This window comes from Cupressus sempervirens, chromosome 9 (assembly GCF_028749045.1).
Source record: "Cupressus sempervirens isolate cs-2001-9-10 chromosome 9, ASM2874904v1, whole genome shotgun sequence".
Classification (NCBI taxonomy): Eukaryota; Viridiplantae; Streptophyta; class Pinopsida; order Cupressales; family Cupressaceae; genus Cupressus; species Cupressus sempervirens.
Genome location: NC_143126.1, coordinates 283,941,141 through 283,960,739, shown reverse-complemented (window position 1 = coordinate 283,960,739; position 19,599 = coordinate 283,941,141). Strand labels below are relative to the sequence as shown.

At 36.0% G+C, this 19,599-nt stretch overlaps 2 protein-coding genes across 2 annotated transcripts in view; one reads left to right on the top strand and one right to left on the bottom strand.

The window, feature by feature from the left end:
- LOC149538543 (aminopeptidase M1-like) overlaps positions 1-19,599 on the bottom strand; it is a 368,334-nt gene that overhangs the window by 32,869 nt on the left and 315,866 nt on the right. Inside the window, exons 10-12 of the mRNA XM_089799851.1 lie at positions 5,549-5,731; positions 4,382-4,664; positions 4,103-4,224 (exon numbers count right to left, since the gene is read on the bottom strand). Of these exons, the coding sequence (XP_089655977.1) occupies positions 4,103-4,224; positions 4,382-4,664; positions 5,549-5,731 (588 nt within the window). The remainder of the gene's footprint in view (positions 1-4,102; positions 4,225-4,381; positions 4,665-5,548; positions 5,732-19,599) is intronic.
- LOC149538544 (uncharacterized) lies at positions 2,310-3,820 on the top strand. The gene has a single exon (XM_089799850.1). The coding sequence runs from the start codon at positions 2,641-2,643 to the stop codon at positions 3,199-3,201; it is 561 nt and encodes a 186-aa protein (XP_089655976.1). The 5' UTR covers positions 2,310-2,640; the 3' UTR covers positions 3,202-3,820.

Sequence of the window (19,599 nt, the reverse complement as noted above, 5' to 3'; positions counted from 1 at the left end):
TTCTTCGGATCTGGATCTGTAACTCAATTCTTTGTTCTCTCCACAAATCTGATAACTCACCAATAAGCTCTATCTTCCATGTTAAAATTTCCTCTATTTGACTAAGGACTGTCTTTTCTTGCCATGATCTCCCAAAGTTGTTAAGCCTTATCTTCAAGGACCTTATGCTCTGATACCAATTGTTAGAATATATAGTCCATTGATATAACTTGGGGGGGGGGGGGTTGTGAATCAGTTATCCAACTACCATCACAAACATTAATCTTAAACAAACTTAACCATGTGAATAATATAAAATGAAACCACAAGAAGATACTTATACCCAATTAACACCAGATATATTAACTAGGGAAACCCTTGATCAAAGGGAAAACCTCAACGGGGATGGTACCCACAAGATGATGTACTAATTTATAAATATTCCTTGTTAGAGGATAGACCCTGATAGGAGTTTGTTACAAGATTTAGTACACATGAGTCCATGTTAGGAGACTTTGAATCCCTGTTAGGAGATTCCAACCTTGTTAGGAGTTGTGGAAGATAGTTGGACCCACCGCCCAAACAACTTCAAGGTCAAGATCAAAGAACCCAGTATCCAAATGATCTCTGTATTATTCCTTGTAGAATAATAGAACTGAAATATACTTCCTTCCTCTATCTCTATCCAGTTAACCAGACTTTTTCTCCTTTAGATCTTGTAACTAGATCTCATACTGCGCATCAAATGATCCCTTGGATCACTTACAAGCATTCAATAAGCATTTTACTCCTTCCTGCTTTGCGCACTAATCCTTCACATTCCACTTGGTCCTCTTATCCAAGATACATTACAAATAAGGAAAACAACTTTCCTTTATACCTTATCTTCATAATAATTCCTTGAGTCAGCCTTGAGGCTTTCCCAGTTAATTAAAATAACATAATTAATCAATTCACAATTACAACAACATTGTCGGCTTACAATCAATACAAAACTTCACATGTGTGAAACCATGTCTTGCACACATGTTGGTGTCATCATACAACTATTATCTATCATTGTGTGATTGCGCATCCCTTCATTACATCTCAAATGAAAGATAGTGATATATCATCAGAACTTTGTTTTCCAATGCTCTGTTTTTGCACTACTTCGAGTAAATCAAGTGTAACTTCTATATACCATCGAATCAAACTTAGTCCTTTTAACCACGTCATCAAGACAACCTTAGGAACATGTCCTCCACTATGCATAATCTGAAACATCCTTAGCTTCTGTGCATCATAAGTTTACTGACTGCTATTCTTCCAGTCTTAATAGAATTAATACTATGTTGACATAAATGACAAATACAATCATGAATGCAACATATCAATACTCTCCAATGCTAAGGATACTCCCCCAATGTAGTATCATTAGCATTCATGATAACAATCTTTGTTTTGTTTCATAATAGACCTTTATAGTTGTTTATGTAACACTGTTTCTAATAGACAAATGCAAAATATATGATGTAAGTACTTTTTATAGCTTATAGACAAACATATACAAGGAATGATACTCTAACAAGTAATAGAAACAATAATCCATGAGGTTGGAAGGCTAAGATTTCCAATTTACTAGTAAATTCACCTATTTTTCCTAAGGCGGGTCACTCATTTTGTCAATACATGCCATTTATTTTGCAAGGTATGTCATCCAAATGACCCTTGATATGCTTAGCTAACCTCATTAATTGAAGAATTGAAATACTAATTTTGACTAGCTAGAAGATATCTTAAGCTGTTGTTTCTAAAATTGATTGTATATTGTATTTTTGCATCAACATTTCAAATCACACTTTGGGATCGTGTGGTCCAAAATATTGATGAAAAGAAAAGAAAACACAATAAATTCTAGATACAACAACTTCTTATATGATGGTTTGCGGAAAACCTACATCTTTAATTAGAAGAAATCTGCAAAAGGTAGAAGAGTCTATGAAAAATGTAGGGAGGGTTATGAAGGGTTGAGTAGGAACTTTTATTAGAATTGAAGGTCAAGAAAATAATTTTTCATACCATATAGATTGTGAACTAAACTACTAGATCATAATCAAATTATTATTTATAGTTGAACAATTTTAAGCATTTACAATATAACTAGTATTTATGAATATATAACAATACAAGATAAATAAATAAATATCAATTAATTATAATTTTAAAAAATATTATAAAAACTAATTTAGAAATTAACTTTATCGTAACCCCCCCAAAAACGTTATTTAAATCATTTATTCTATTAACAATGTATTCAATATTTATGAGGATTCTTACTAGATCCGTGGGTTTAACAGCCCCCTAGGGTTTAAGGAAAGGGGAGAGAGTCGGCTGATTGTTTAAATTCGCAGCGATTAGAACTTTTTTGTTTGCCACGGTCAAAGGAAAGCTCACTTGCAGATCGTATTGATTTTAGGGTGAAGCCTGCGAAGAAAACTGAAAAAAGTGGGCTTGAGTCTTGCTTCTCGTCAATGAGTTGAAGTACAGTAAAACCAATTATTTTGTGTTTTAGCTTCAGTTTCTTTGTTATTATCATATTGCAGAAAATCCATTAGCAGAGAACGAAATTGTAGAAAGTTTAGCTGTAGAAAACCCAAAATCATTGATTTTAAAACCTAAATGGAGAAAAATGACGAGAAAACTTCAGAAGAAAACAATATTAATCTTAACGGATCAGAGAAAAAGTCCGAAAATTCCAACGAATCAGATCAGAATCCTAAAAGACCTGATGATGGAGAGGGAGAAAAGGGAAAAACTCTAAACCCCGATGAAACCGAACAAAACCCAAATGTCCACGATGAAGTTGAAGAGGGTGAAGAAGAAGAATGTGGGTTTTGCTTGTTCATGAAATCTGGGGGATGCAGGGATGCTTTTATTGCTTGGGAGAAATGTGTTGAAGAAGGGGAGGCAAATAATCATGATATTGTAGAAAAATGCTACAAGGTTACTTCTTTGCTGAAGGAATGCATGGACAGTCATGCAGATTATTATGCTCCAGTTCTCAGGGCAGAGAAGGAAATGGAAGAACAAGTGGCAGAAGAAATGAAGGAACACAATAAAGAGGCAACTACAGGGGGAACTGGATCAGAGGGAATTGCGACAATTGATGTGCCAAATGAAATAACTGAGGCGCCCAATCCAACAGTTAAGGTGATCAGCCCACAGGAGAAATTTGATTGATTAGGAAAACAGGGTCGCTCATTTAGGATACCATAAACACCATGTGTTGTCTACAGATGGAATACTTTGTTTACAGTTTAATGTAGAGGGTTTCTCAAGAGTAAGAGGACATGGTTCTTTTTTAACAGGTGACTCTGTGTTTAAAAGACAAAAGAAAGCTAGACTTTACAGAGAAAGGATTATTCAGATATTTAGAACAATAATGGGGATATACAAAATAGGGAGGTTTCAGAGGCCCGAGAAACAATTTTTCCTCTTTTTTTCATTTTCTTTTCAATAACTTATTAGCAGAAAGCTATTGAAAAATTCTGATGAATTGACAAGATCTGGAATATCAAGATTGTGTATGGCGGTCCCCCTGATCTCAATTGTTTATGCTTTACATTTAAAGAGGAGGAATTTTGCAACATGCATCTGGCCATTTTTCTGCATTGCCATTGACCTACAAGGCGACATGGACATCTTAAAGGTTCAATTACTTTTTGATTTTAGCAATTTGTAAGCATTACCATTGAATCTTGTCCAGCAGAAGTAGGGCTGGAGAAGTGGATTCTAGTGAACTATGAATGTGATTTTGGATTGAAATTCAATTAATAAACGTTCTCATTGTTTAGGTTTTTACAGTTTTTAAGATGTGGTGTCAGATCTGTTTTGGCTGTCTGACATTTTGTGATTGTTTTGTGTTGAAAATCATCATGACTTAGTTTTCTAATCTCTTTTAAAGTAGAATATATGACTTAGTTTTCTAATCTCTTTCAAAGTAGAATATCGTTGGTGGAAAGAACTGCCATTTCATGAGTAAAAAATACCGTCACTTGGCAAAAACAAGCAACTTATTTTTTTTCAGTTGTTGTTTCTTTGTCGTTTTCATTTGTAAATCTAATAAAATAGAAATACTTACATCGATTAGGCATGATAGAACGGTATAATCCAACTCTTGCCTGTAAACATCCATCAGAGAAATCAGTGCTGATGATGGCTGCTTACAGGCAGAGCATAGTGCATAAGTGTCATCCAGCAGTCCTGACAACACATCAGTAGCACAAATGCACAAGTGTCATATAATATTCTTGACAAAAAATCAGTGACACAAGTTTTTATCGATTTCCAATTTGCTAGTTTGAATGCAATTCAACAGTGCCAATGTCTATCAGCAGCATAAACATATGTTAGTTCTTACCAAATCTATCAGCAGCATGTAATTGTCCTGCTGTTATTGCAGACCTTAGTCTTTTTGCAAGTATGTCATCATATTGCACACGGTAAAAGGCAGTCTGTTCAACGTTTAGCTTTATCCAACTGGATTGAGAACTCGTCCCTGTTAATTTGAAATCTGAAAGACTGAGATCTCCAACCTTTTCATGTAAGAGTGCATTCTTTCGAACCTCATATGAACCATAGCATAAAGTGACTGGCACAACCCATTGGCCATCCCCATGTGCACCACTTGACAGATACTGGGTCTGTATGTGAAAGCAATGTGAACACATATTAGATTAGTTGTGCTAATAAAATGTGTGATCTTGAAAGTAGATTTCAGCTTCATAAAATATACAATGCATTATTTACCTGTGTAAACAATCATGTTATTATTAATAAAGATGGATTTTTACGAGATAACGAAATTCAATGACTGATGGAATGAAACAAGGAGTAACAATATGGAGATGACAGCACAAAGTATGCATTACAAATGGGAAAACCGCCCAAGAACCAAAGCAGGACAAACAGTAATCCTTGGTGCGAAAAATCTTTACAGGCTGAACACCCTTCTTTTGCATTTGAAGCTGTGCCCAAAGAACCAGACAGATTGACTATACATGAAAATCTTTAGGGCTTACAAATCTTTAACAGAATGCATAACAAGATTGTGTATCCGTGGGCCAGGAAGTTTAAATGGCCTAAAATGCCCCCACATTTCCTGCTGTTTTTTTTATCAAAGAGAATTTAAAGTTTGTAAATTTATTGATAAAGTGTTCCATTAGGCTGTGATAAAATTCAAATTCTTCTGCCAGATTCAGACATTGACTATATCAAAAGATAGTAATGAAACAGTCAGAAGAGGATTGCCAAGCCAATAAGCAAGACAATTGCCCAAATCTTGCTTATGCATGACACAAAGATGGCGAGAATTCAGACTTGTATTCTAGAGTTTCAGTTTCTGTCTATCATTTTGACTGTGCAATTTATCAAATATTAACAATAACAACACAAAAATCTCTTAGAAAACATAACTTGCTGTAAGCTAAAGCTGTTTAGAGCTCACAACAAGTTAAAAATTCCAGTGGCTTCGTATACCAAACAATTAGCAAATAACATAATAAGTTCACGACCAAATCAAACAGACCTGCTCCAACTTCAGACTATCACCGGTGAGCTTTGCAATAACCAGCGGATATCCCTTCTGCTTTGTCCAAGAGTTCATCAGCTCATTAACAGGTTCTCCGGCTTCTTCTGAGAGAATAGCCCATAGATCTTCAGTCTTGGCATTTTTGGAAGCGTACCTTTTGATATATGAAACAAGGCCTTTCTGAACAGAGGAGAAAATCAATGTTAATGAGGGCAAATTAATGCTAGTAAAAGAATAATTAAAAAAACTAACGTATGCATGCGGAATTATTGTCAAAGCTGAGTGAATTGTTAGAACTTAGAAGTGAGGATTTTAGAATCAAGAGTTTATTCACCTGAACTGAAAAATACATGTTGATACTTCCATATTACAGCCGTTATTGTCTTATAATCAAGAGGTTACACAGACTGAAATACATATTTATCATGCTAGTTAAACATCTGTTAACATGTAGACAATTTGCTGTGCTTAATAGTTATCTTAATGGTTATTTGATCTTCTTTGCTAAGCATCTCTTAACATGAAAACCATTTGCTCTGCTTAATGGCTATATTTTGGAGACAAAAACATGAACTCCTGTTTTACCATAAGTAAAAGACACGAACAACGTGTCTTGTTCATATATTTTCCCTATTTGTATGATCTTCGAATCCATAAATTGGACATAGATCAGATCTATTGAAAGCCGTGCAATATATTGGGTGCCATCTCCATTAAGTTGATTTTTGCTGACAATATGAATAATAGCATCATTATATGAAAGCCATTTTTCTTTTGTCAAATCTTGCTTCCATTGTCGATAGAATTATAACAGGGCATCTCACAAATGTTCATTTATAAGAACAATTTGATAAGAAATCATGTAAAGCTGTTGGTAAACAGATTGTTCTTTTGAATAAACTCCCAAAATGCCCAAATCTGAAAGAACAGTTAGATGCCAACAGTTGGATAATCTATCATGAGGTTGATAGATTTCCTCTGAATTGAAAGGCACAGCTCCCTTATCAATGATATGCAATGAATTTGTTTATTTCCTAATCTAACTGGGTGCGTTCTTAACCTGAGAACGGAAGAGGAGAAACCAAGTTAATCCTAGGCAGGACTAACTCAGGCAGATTTTAGATGTTAAGCCTAGCCAACTTCGAGAACTCACACATCCTATGACTCCCCGAGATTGGTAATGCAAGAATGTTGTTAGTTATGAAAATGCAGTGACATGAAATTAAAATGAAGATTAAACATCTGAATCTTTGCAACAAGAACAGATGAAAGTACTTCGATCTATCACCCGTTCACCATTTGACTAAAAATGCAAGAAAGTGCTCAAAATTGACCATAACAATACTCCGATTGAAAGTAATCAGAAAAGTGATGCCTAAATGCTCCGATTCATAACAAAATCTTTCTTGTTTTAAACACAACAAACATAATATTCTGATTACATTTGCTTACAATCTACAGCCAAATCTATTACAAAGAACAAAATATCAATCCCTAATGCATGAATGAAAATGCAGAAATTAAATGCCCTCCCCCTCTATGCAGAAAAAGAAGAACAACCCCCTTTATGGAAAAGAATTTACAATAAATAATACTCTTCAATAACCCTTCGGTTGCTCTACCTCTTCAGAACTGACTGTTCGGTTACTTCTTTCTTTGTGACCCTTCAGTTTCTTGATAACCGATTCTTTGTCTTTTTGGTCTTATTTCAGATAAATCTTAAAATAATTACTTTCTCAGGCTCTCCGCTTTATATCTATCAATTAGACATTTGACGTATTAATCCTTCCACGTGTCACAAGCTTTGGTATATAATGGTCACATGCCTAGCACTAAGCATTCTAATATTTTAAATAACTCCAACAGGCATTTTCATACTTTTATAATTCTCCTTATAGAGTTTATTGTAATAATGTTCATGATGGCCTCAATTTGATGACCTAATAACCTTTCACGTGACTTTTATAAAATCTGATTCCTTCAGGCCGATTACTCACTGTCACTGTGTTCCCCTATTTAAATACTTGCTTCTTTAGCCAGTTTCAATCTTACTTCTGATCTATCCATAGTTTCTTTCATAGCAGCAGAACTACCCTCCACCATTCTATCCATTAAAATTGACGATTTATCTCCTCCATGTTGAATTTGAGATCCACCAGATGCAGAATCTGCAAGTTCTTGAGTAAGCAAATATATAGATGCTTTACCAGATTGAAGCTGATGTGCAGTCAATACATTTGAATTTACTCCAGCATTATAAAAACATTCTATAATAACAGAAGTACCCCTAGCCCCCGATGATTAACAACAACAATCTTCCATCCTTTCTTAGCAAGAGCATAAGCAATGTACTTGACATACAAAGGCACGAATCTGGTTCTGGAAAATGGGCCTCTGAAACCCCTTTTACTTATCCTCTCCAGAAGTCAATCTTCATCGAGCAAATCAAACAAATTCATCAATGTGCTCTCTTCACTTGTACCATTCTTCACATTCAAAGCATTCTGAGATGAAACATGAGACTCAGATGCATCTCAACTGGAGAGCTCTTTCCCTGAGGAGCAACTTGAAATATTACCAGTCGCAGATCTTCTCAAGACTTGCTCATCATATGTCGCAATATCTAATCCCGAAACAAGAAGTGCTTCCAATTCATCTGCGAACTTAACAGAGTTTTCAAATATGAAAGGACTTAGAGAATTAGAGACCAATGATTTCCATTGTGCACGCGCTAAATTCAGTTCTCTGGTAGAATGTTTGTTTGCTGCATTTGTCCTTTTATGAAAAGATTCTAGAATTCCAAGTGTATGGTGTATAATAGTGTCTACGTCCTCTTCTTGCATTAGAGATTGAAGTTCTCAACGTATCCAACACTGCAACCAGTGGCATATGATCGAGCACAACAACATTCATTCCCTAGTTCTTTGGATGCCCGACAATCCCAAGCATCCTGCTGTCTTTTGTGGTGTCGGTCCCTTCGTAGATGACTCCTCTTGTTGGAAAATTCTGTGACTTCTATCATCATCATCACTAATATGTAAATTTGCAGCTGCAGTTCTTAGCTAATCGATTTTAGCTTCTGTAGCTAGGGATTCGTGCAATTTGTTTTCTGTCTGAACATTGGAATGAACAGGAGTTGCCCATGCAGCAAAAGATGATGCCGAACTTGGCATGCTATCATAGCCAGCATCAAAACTTTCTCACTACTATCAACGAGAGTCACCAATTTCTCAGCAAACTGTCATATCCATTATTTTGTGTTCAGCAATCCAGTCTTTCATTCTCTGCGTTTTCCACGACATTAAATGTAATCATGATTGGAAACTTTGCGGCAGACTGATTCAGTAATACTGTGTGACAGGGAGATCCTTCGCTGCGAGGATAGCTGTTTCATCTCGGCTCTGAAAATAGCAAGTGGTCGAAGTTTGTCACCATCCATGCTCTTATCTATAAAATGAAAAGAACTCGTACTGAAGTGTCTTCTGGCTAGAATATCTCGCCTTCCTATGAAACCTTGAGACTTCCTTTTGCAATAAAATGATGTCGAGCCCCTTTTACTTGCCATTATCCATAACTGCCGTGGCTTTCAGCGGGATTTCAAATATTAACTTCTCCCCTTTGCACTTTCACTTCACAGAGGTGAAATCTGATAGTGTCGGGTTTTGGCCCTTTTGGGTTCCTTCTTAATTTTATAAAAATTAGAAACTTAAGTTGAAGTTCCCCGCTTGATCAATATTAACTGTTTTTGACTCATCCACCATCGTCTCGGCATCATTGGTATTACACACGACAGCATATGGCGGGGTTTTACAGTTTTGCTTCTTTGGCGGAAAACTATATATCGGCTTCTCCTCTTTTGTGGAAAATTGCACAGGGTGTGTGAAATGCGTAGTGGAGAATGAGTTTTCCGCTATGCTCTATTTTCAACTTTAAAATCGATCTAATGTGGAGCCCCCATATTTCATCAATTAGGCATGGATTCGGTTGAGACCATAGTGCACTGTCATTTTCATCACCGGAGACTCACATCTGTAAATTGGGCTTCGAAAAATCATATTGTGGAAAATTCAAGACTGACTTCTCGATGGTGGAAAATGGCCATAGTGAGTAAAATTCTGCCATTTCAAAATTACTCTAATTGGCTTTGAAATCACATCTTCATTAAGTTGGAATTCACTATTTCGTCACTCAAAATCCAATCCATTAATTCTTTAGGTGCAATAGAAAAGGAAAAATCATCTTGGGTTGCAAAAAGTGGAAAATGCCAAATGCAGTGTGAAGGGCGTAGCGGAAAATGAGTTTTTCGCTACGCAAGTAATTCCAATCCTAAAACCAAATTCCAATTCCAATTCTAAATTCCAATTCCAATTCCAGTTCAAGATCTGCATTCCAATTCTGATTCTGCAATTCCAGATTTTGTTTTTGCATGCTTGAATTTGTAGATATAGATTTGGATCTGAACTCTGACATTTGAACTTCTGAATTTGAGGCATAAAACTTTTACATCTGCATCTCAAGATTATGATCATCTTTTACAACACCATGTTTAAAGAGAGTTTAGGCAACTTATGGGAAAACCAACCGGGACAACCAAATATTGAAGTTTTGAACTAGGGGTACTAAAAGTGCACCTACAAAAGCATTGGCCTTTTTAAACTCGTCTATTGGTGGTACAATGATAGAAATGTGTGGAATGCAACAATTCCAAGCAAAGCAAATTGTGGGATGAAATTTCCCCAAACTCTGTGCATGATAATGATGTAGGACCACATGCTTCAAACCCCACACTGATTATCTCTCAAAGCTCAAGGTGTTTTAAATAGTCCTTTTAATCAAGTGAGGTTGTTGAGGTTGTTGTTGATAAAGAGAAAGGTGGCAATATATAGCATACAACTTGTACAAAAAGGTTGATCTAGAGAATAAAAAACCATTGAATCAATAGAAGGAAGAGAAAAAATTGATGAGCCTAATTCAATCATATTATCCATTCAATAAGCTAATTTTATTTTGAGAAGATTAAAATGAGTAAGGAAAACACCCCTTTAAATGACATGACTATTATGTGAATTATGCAATATTCTAAGCAAACATGAGCCAATCATTATTGATGAAGTTATAAAAGAAAGAGAGTGGTTAGTTTTATACATTTAGTGGTGGATTCAATTCATTGAAATAATATATGAGAGATGTTACCTTTTTTTGGTTGGTAAATCAGTCATTGATTTTGAACGATTTTTCAAAATCAAGTTCAAATCTAACGATTTAATTGACAAGCACAAGGAAGATTAGTGGGGAAACAATACAAACAATAGGTGGAAACCTTTGATCAAGTTGCACTTCAAAACAAAAATAACAATTTCATCTTAATACAATTGGAAAATTTGACCAATGAATGTAAAAAGTACAATTTTGAATGGAAATTTGATATGGGAAAGGACATTTGATATGCCACCTAAAATATTCACTACATGGTATAAAATAAGCCCCACAAGCCTAGTATTTACGAATAGATAAGTACTTTTTTCATATGGGTTTTCAATTTTTTCTTGTTGATCCAAATTTATACATTGAAGCTTTTCTCGTAGATGATATTCATTATGTTGTATGTTGATGATTTTCTTACCGAGAATGATTTACTTATATTGAAGTAAAAGTAGATACAAAGATCACATCTTGAGATGTTTGGTCATAAATTACTTTATCACTTTTCTTGGAATCAACAAGTGACAGAAACTTGGAAAACATTTCTCTCAAGTAAAATACACCAAAGAAATGCTAGTATGTTTAAAAATGAAAAACTACAAAACTTCACCACTATTAATAAAGGTAGGAACTAAGTTGGTAGACCTTGGTGGTAAAACAATTAATGAAACATTATATAGGAGTTTGATAAGAATTTTGATTTACTTGATTTCTAAGTTCATACAAACATATTTGATGCAGTTGAAATCTTGTCTCAATTCATGAATCATTTGAAACAAAAGTTATTGGTTAGCGTCAAATTGAGCTTTAAGATATTTTCAAGGGACATAAAAGTAAATATAATATTTAAAGAATGAATATTTTAATACTTTTTGTTTTTTCATTTTCATAATGGATAGGGTGCACAAGCTTTAGGAAATAAACCTTCGTTTACTTTTTTGATATTGGATCTACTACTATTAAATGGTGTTGTTAGAAAAAAACATAATAACCATACACTACAGTCCATCAAAACTAAATACAAAATAATTATTACAACAATAGGTGAAATAATATGAAATGAACAAATTCTTAAAAAACTTGATCACCCATATCTTAATTATGTATTGTGATAAATCACAGTGTAATAAACATGTCCAAGAATCTAATAGCATCATGTTGAATCACATCATCATTTTGTTAATGAGCATGTCCTCAATAAAATAAAATTGTGCTAATTTATAGAGCAACTTGCAAATGCTGGATTTTTTAATTTACAATTTCATTATTAAAAAGTTTCATATGGCTATTTCTTTAAAAAGAATTGAAGGCCAATTAAAGTGTTCAAGCAAAGGGAAGCTTAAGGTGAGTAATTTGTAGACAAAGTGAAAAGAAGAAAAGAAAGTGGAGGTTGTAGCCATGGAAACCACATTTTTTGTTGACACAGACACAAAACAACAAAAGGGATTCAAAGGGCTTGTTAAAATTAATAAAGCCAATATGATTTAGGCAATTATGTGAGTGTTACGACCACAGTTTTAAGAAAGGAAGAAGAAATATAGAGTCAATTTGGATGTAATCTCTATGGTTGTTGTATGGGGTATGGAGATAAGGGAAAACACAATTGAAGTTAGAAGGGTTGCCAAGGCACTTTTTGATAAGAAGGTGTTGGTGGGCTTGGAGTCCATTTTGAAATGGGCTTTTCTAGGTCAGGGTTCAAAAATAAGGGTGTGTTTTGGGGATGAGGACGATGCCATGAGGCCCGGGTTAGTGTCATTTTTGTGCTAGTGGGGGAAGGTAGATAAAACCCAATACAAAAGGGAGATTGCGACTTCTTGGCAAAAGGTGAAAGAGGAGATAACTCTACGTGAGGAGTGTTTGGAAATCGCTGAGAGAATCTGAAATGCTTTCATTCCTTGTTGCAGAAGAAGTTAGTGTAAGTATAGAAGGAGGGAAATGTAAAAAGTTCCATGTAGGAGTCTTCATTGTTGTTAGGCGAGTGTTTTTTAAAAATGTGAATTGATGATGTTGTAGTAGTTTTGAAGTAATGGAATGTGTCTCATAAACAATTAAAGCAAATTTATGTGAAAAGTGGGAAAATATTTGACCTGAGCATGACAAGATTTGAAATTATAATTTGTTGTAATATATGTAGCAATGGATTAGATGTTATAAGCCTTTTTCATGGGAATTGTAACGAATAGTGTATTCTAGCTATATTAAGCGAATAAATATAAGTTGTCAGACTTAACGTATCCTAGGCTATAACATAGTAGGGAGATGTCTTTAGTATCACAAAAGATGGCTGGTAGAAAATTACACAGAGGTAATAAACTACAAAGTAATGTAATCTTTTTAGCTATTATTAATAAAATATTATCTGTTACCAATAATTTTTTTAATTTATTATGGTTATCAATTTTGGAACTATCCTAGCATTATCACTAACTAAAGGCACATTGTTTGAAGCAATTAATTAAGTTTTTTTAATTCTACATTATCAAATTGCTATTAGAGCATTAATGATCCTTGTGTGCATGAGAAGCATTTTTGGAAATAGTGGGTATCTTTGAAGGCGTAAATAAGATAAGATAGTTTTATTAATGTCCAACAAAAGATCACAACATGGGTCTATGGGATTGGAAGCTTACAACCAAGAAGACAATGAACAAATGGAGCACCAAACGGTGTCCACAAAAGAACACACACAGTAAATGAAGAAGAGAGCAGGAGACATCACGAAAAGGATTACGTATCCGTCCTCAAAGGGAAAAAATCCAACAGTGATTGATAAGGACAATGGCTACCAGGGGCCTTGTGGTGTCATTGAGTGCTACGAGAGGAGTGTCCTTGGCGAATAGGTCCACTACAGGGTCCCATTGATTTGGAATGGCCAGTGTTAGGGAAACTACACGGTTGCTTTACACCTTGAGTTGAAGCTAAGGGTGAGAAGAAGGTCATGACAAACTATGCATGGGTCTGGCTTGTGGGGAATGATAGTTGTAAAGTGTGGTCACGAAACTATAATGACTCACGGAGATAGAGCACAATGCAACACTGATATGTGTACTTGAAGAAATCCAAGAGGGATCTGCATTATCCAAACACACAATAAAATCTCCCTCTAATCTCTTAGTATATGAGGCATTTGAAAAGGAAACAGGTCTCAGATTCTGCCTCCACTAAGGTACAAAGTCTACAAACCCGATCCTCTCTATCAATATGGTGATCAAATTGGATCCGAAGTCAGTGCAAGCCCACCCTAAAGGAACCAAGGGAGATACACAGGGCATGTGTCCAATGTCTGTGTAAGTAGTCAGGGCGTATAATAATCCCATCCCAAATATCTAAGAAGTGCTCGGTGTAGAATGTCATCCTTGGGCGTAGACCCCTAGGAGGATCAACCTAGATCTAGATAATATAATGCCTGTAGATGTCAAGTTTGACATACTCATTCAACTCTTGTCGAGAGGGGAGGAGATGAGTAGGAGCATCCAATGAGAACTGGTAGGGAGGGAAATGGTCGATGCCGATCTGAACCGATCTTAGTAGGGTAGTAGCCTGAGCATACCAATAGTGGGCTTTAGTGGCTGGATTGGAGTCTACGATAGAAACTGAAGAGCAATAGGCTAAGTAAGGGTATCTATGTTGGCCTTCAGCTAAGTTTGCAAAGCCTTGAAGATGGTGGAGAAACCAAATTAGGTCAAAAATGGCTACAAGCTTGAATGGGTGGGCTCCAAACTCAGCCAAGATAACACTGTGGGGTGTAGATCTATGACATCTAATAATCCAACGAAGGAGCAGAGTCTGGGTACGCTTGATCATGGCCCAATTTGAGTCCAAAAGGGAAGGCCCCGATACCACCGAACCATAGAGCACTATGGGTCTTACTAAGCAATCTAGGAGGGATAGCTTAGTTGAAGTGTCCTGAAAGTGGTGTCTGAAGCACTCTCTCTCTCTCAAGCATGGAAAGGGAACCCAACCCTTTACTGATACGAGGCTAAATGGCTGATCTCAAGTTAAAATGGGATCCAGAAAACTTAACATTAAGGTATGTGTAAGATGATGTAATCTCAACTTCCCAACCTTGAAAGGGGAAATGGAGATGCGAGGTCTTCAGACCATTGAAGACCATAACACAAGTCTTCTCTATGTTCAAGACCAATTGTCTCATGTCACAAAAGGATGCAAGTCAATCTAGAAGCCTCTGAAGAGCATCAAGAGAAGAAGCAAGAAGAATTACATCGTCAACAAAGAGAAGGATGGAGATTAATACTTGGTGTAGATGACAACTGTCACCAGGAAGTGAGGAGTCACTAAGAAAGGCCTCAAGCTCATCAATGTAGATCCCAGACAAGGTGGGCAAGAGAGGGCAGCCCTACTTCACTCCAATGGTGCTCTGGATAGAGTCAGAGAGGCCCTTGGTGGTCTTGAGTCTACCTACCATTGTCTCATATAACCTCATGATAGCCGTCAGTAAGATCTCAGAAATACCAATATCTCTAAGTCTCTAAAAAAAGGTTGCTCTAGGGATGGAATCAAAAGCCTTACGAAAATCCAAAAAACAACAGTAGACTTTCTTTGAGTGGTGCTTGGCCTCCTCAGTAATAGCCCATAGTGTCAAGATATGATCCATGGTTGGGTAGTTTTCCCTAAAGCCTGCTTGGCCCTAGAGTTTGGAGTTTGGCCTAGAAATCTATGCCACCATGGGAGTTTGGAGTTCACTTCACATAATTTTAAGACTCTTGATCAGTGCATGTGCAAAACATTATGAGTGTAGCAACATGATGGGGTCTAGAATATAATCAATGCAATAATCATAACTTATAACAAGAAAACACAAGAAAACCAAACACAAATATACTAGGTAGGAAAACTGTTGGCAAACAATTGTTCTCCCATCAAAATGAACTGGACTCTTGAATAACACATGCACTAATTAAAACTAAATTGATTGTAGCAGTTAGAAAATCATCATGATCTGAGAATTAAGAATAAGTTATTTAGATCTTTGAGTCTATTCATATTTGTTCTAGCATAATTCTAAAAATAAATTGTAACTGTGAAATAAGTTTTGACATCTCCCAAATCTATGGACTGGTGACAATGTGTTAAGAATCTGATTTGTAATTGATTGCTGGTTTCTTTGTCATGTAAAACTCTCTATAAATGAAAGATATTGTTATCAATTACTATTATTTATTAATAACATATCTTTTCCCTCTTGTAGCTGTTTTTCAAGTTGTGTTTATTATTTTTATTCTTTCATTTGGCATCAGAACAATGAAAAGATCCTTAAAATCAGATGAGAGGTTGAAGATCTCGGTCTAAGAATTATCACATGAGAAAAGTAGGGTTGTGGAAGAATTGAAGGGTAGATTGATGAAAATAAATTATCCAAGTGTGTTCAAAATAGGCTCCTCAAGTTGACATTGTTATTTGTTTTTGTTGGAAGAAACAAGAAAAGTCAAACAATTGGTATGTCTGTGATTGCAAGGAGGTCAAGGAATGCAAATCTAGTAAAAATTAAGAGAATCATTGTAAAGTTTCTAGGAAAATTTGAAGCCGCTTACAAATAGCATTGAGATGTCAAAAACAAAAGCTAGATTGGGTTCCTGAAAAGAGCTTCTAAGTGAGTTTAATACATGAAGAAGATAAGACTTTATTTTTCAAGTTATGTGAAAAATAATTTTATTGATCAGAGCTAGCATTTATTAAAGATTGTTACAAAAGTGAAAGGAAACAACATAGCATGTTGTTTTGATCAAGACTGTTGAAAAAGATATAAGACGTAAAGTAAGTTGATATAGTCCAAAAATTGGAGTATTGAAATAGAGAATAGATTATTAAGAAGATAGATTTTGTGAAGAAATCATCTATGAATTCGAAGGAGATATTGAAGTTATAGTTTCACGTAATTTTATTTGTGTAAGATTTTCATATATTTTAATGGTCAAGTTAGGGAAAAGGTAAAACAAGAGAATGAAATTCTGATTTGTGAAAAATATGTGTTGAATAATGAATTATTGAAATTGAAACAATCAAATTAGATATGATTAAGGAGTTGAGAAAGAATGTCTATGAGAAGTTTTGTAAAAATGACCATCTTGTGAAAGAATTGGAGAAGATTAAGAAGGAGAATGAAGATACGGGTCAGAAGGTAATGATTTTGGAAATAGAAAATGAAAATTTGAGATCAAAGAAATTAGTTTGCGATGTTGCATGTGATACAAGTGATCCATGTCCATTGAATGGACCATTGAATGAATATGATACAATGAATTTTTCTTCAAGTAATGAGTACAAAATTGAAGGCAAGAACATGAATAAATCTCCAAATTTTGCAAGTACAAGTTGTGATGTTGAGAACCAAAGTTGTTTTAAAAATAATGTTAGTTTAAAGATTTTGCAAAAAATGGGATTCAAAGGAAGAGGACTAGGAAATAATGAACAAGGCATGAAAGAGTATACCTAACCCAGTTGGAGGCCAAAATATGCAAGCCTTGGATTCAATAAGTGTGAGAGGTTTGATGTTGATAGTGTTGATGGTCTAAAAAAATTAGTTTAGAGTAAGGAATGCATTTCATGTTCCCATTTTCATGGGGAAAGACATTTCTGAGGATAAATGTTGGGATCTTCACCCTTGTTGAATTTGTGGGATGAAGATTCATAGTGAAAATTCTAGTTGGAATAGAGATTGTAGTGGAGAATATACAAAAAATTGTATGTAGGTTGATTATGGATGGATCAATGGATCATGTTGGTAGAAGATGACAAAGATGTTGAAAAGGTTGTATAAACCTCAAAATTTGCATGTTAAAAGTGATAGTGGTGGATCAAGGTTCAGAAGTTTGAGTGATGTAGTTGATGACTACTTGTTTTGATTGGCACATGTAAGTTTTATGAGTCTTCTCTATGTTAGAGAAAAGAGGTGAAGACCGAGCCTTGTTTTTGATTAAGGAAAATAGGATTTGAAAGGGCCCTGAAAGCCCATTACATAGTAACAATAGACCAAAGGAGAGACAGGTCACCAACCAAAAAGGTGACTGAGGTGGCTACAAAGATAACACAGTACAACTCAACCACTACACCAGGTTTTGACCGAGCACCTAGAACCCCATGGTTAAAAAAGATTAGCATTAAGACCCTAACCATGAACCACAACAACAGAAAGTGGGGCAGGAACTCAAGATTTCCCAATCGGTCCCACCTTTTGAGAACGTAAAGCCATGTCAAAAGCTGAGTTGGAGAACTTGACCTTTTTCTTCTTGACAGTAGTCCATCCGTCCTCCACCAAACTGGTAGCCTTCTGCCAAGCAAAGTCATCATCTATGCAGCCATCCCCCATAACCCTTGCAACCCAAGGACACTAGAATGAGGCAGGAACATCCACAACAGAAGGAACAACAAGAGAGGAGCCCACAACCAAGGCGAGAACCAAAGGAGGGGACTCCACTGTCGGAGGATGGGGAATAAAAGATGGCACCACCAAAGGGGCATCAACAATACTAGATGAGAATGCAACTGGGGCAACAACGTCATCAGTTGAGTCAGCCACCAAAGAAACCAGAGGCGAGCTAACAACCCTAACAGGTGAGGCCTTTTGAACCATGTAGTGATCATCTAAAACCCCTTTCCACCAAGAGGGAGACTTCTTTGGTTTGGAAATATTAGAACAACAACGAGTAGTAAGGTGTCCAGTTTTGTGGCATTTTCGACATCGAAAGGGGATGCCCTCGTAGTCAAGCATTTGAATCCAAGATCCAAAAGAGGAAATTAACTTAATCTTTTTGGGGAGTCCCTTGGAGACATCAATCTCCACAAGAATGCGAGCATACATCGTCTGAAATACATTGGATGATGCTATACCAACCAGTAAGAATTCCCCAAGGGCCATCCCCACAGCCTCAAGGACAAAATCCAACCAAAGGTGAAGAGGGAGATTCGGTAGCCTAACCCACAATGGGATTTTATTGAAGGATTTAGTCAATGGGTCAAAATCCTAAAACCAGGGTTTGGCCATCAAGGGGAACTTCTCCCCCCATGAGAAACCTCGGCACAAAATGGCATTTCTGTCATTAGTAGAGGCGAACTTCACAATGAAAAAACCCCGAACCACAGGGAAGATCTGGGCCTAATCCGTAATGAGGGGTTCCCATTCACAGGAGATCTACGCATGCAGGGCCAACAACCCTTAAATCGGAAGATAGCAGCCATGGATGACTAATCATCCATGAATAAGGCTATCTCATCATAAATTTCATCCTCAAGATCCAAGTAGATAGGGATGCCAACAACAACAAGAACAACCTCCCGCACCTGCAAAGGTTTGACTAGGGCAATGTCAGCCTCATACGCTCCAACATCAATGTATGAAATAGCTGACCTACCCCCTTTACAATGCGATAGAGAGGCCAGCCCCATAGGATCAAAGCCACCAAAACCAGGCCCAATGGCCTTAGACGGGGAATGAGCCCGAGCTAGGGCATCATGAAAAGTCATTGTAGGAGCCGACCCTTGTTATCTCTCATGAAAGAGAGAAATTAAAAAAAGATAGTTGACTTCTACTATAATTATTGTGCGAGTCTATCAAAATCTAGTGATATGGATTTACACTATGAAGTACATGGATCAGATTGAAACTTGTGAATTTTTTTTGGGTCTCGACATCAAGGGGGAGTGTTGAGATAACTAATGCTCATCTTTAGTTTTATGGTGCATGTTACTCTCCCCATTCAACATCACACAATAGTAACTAATAAGGAATAAGAAATAAAGCACATGTTTTCACATGAAACATTCATTGTTATTTTATCTAGAGTTTGTGATAGATTTTACTTAGTTTATTTAAGTTTAAATTAGTTAGT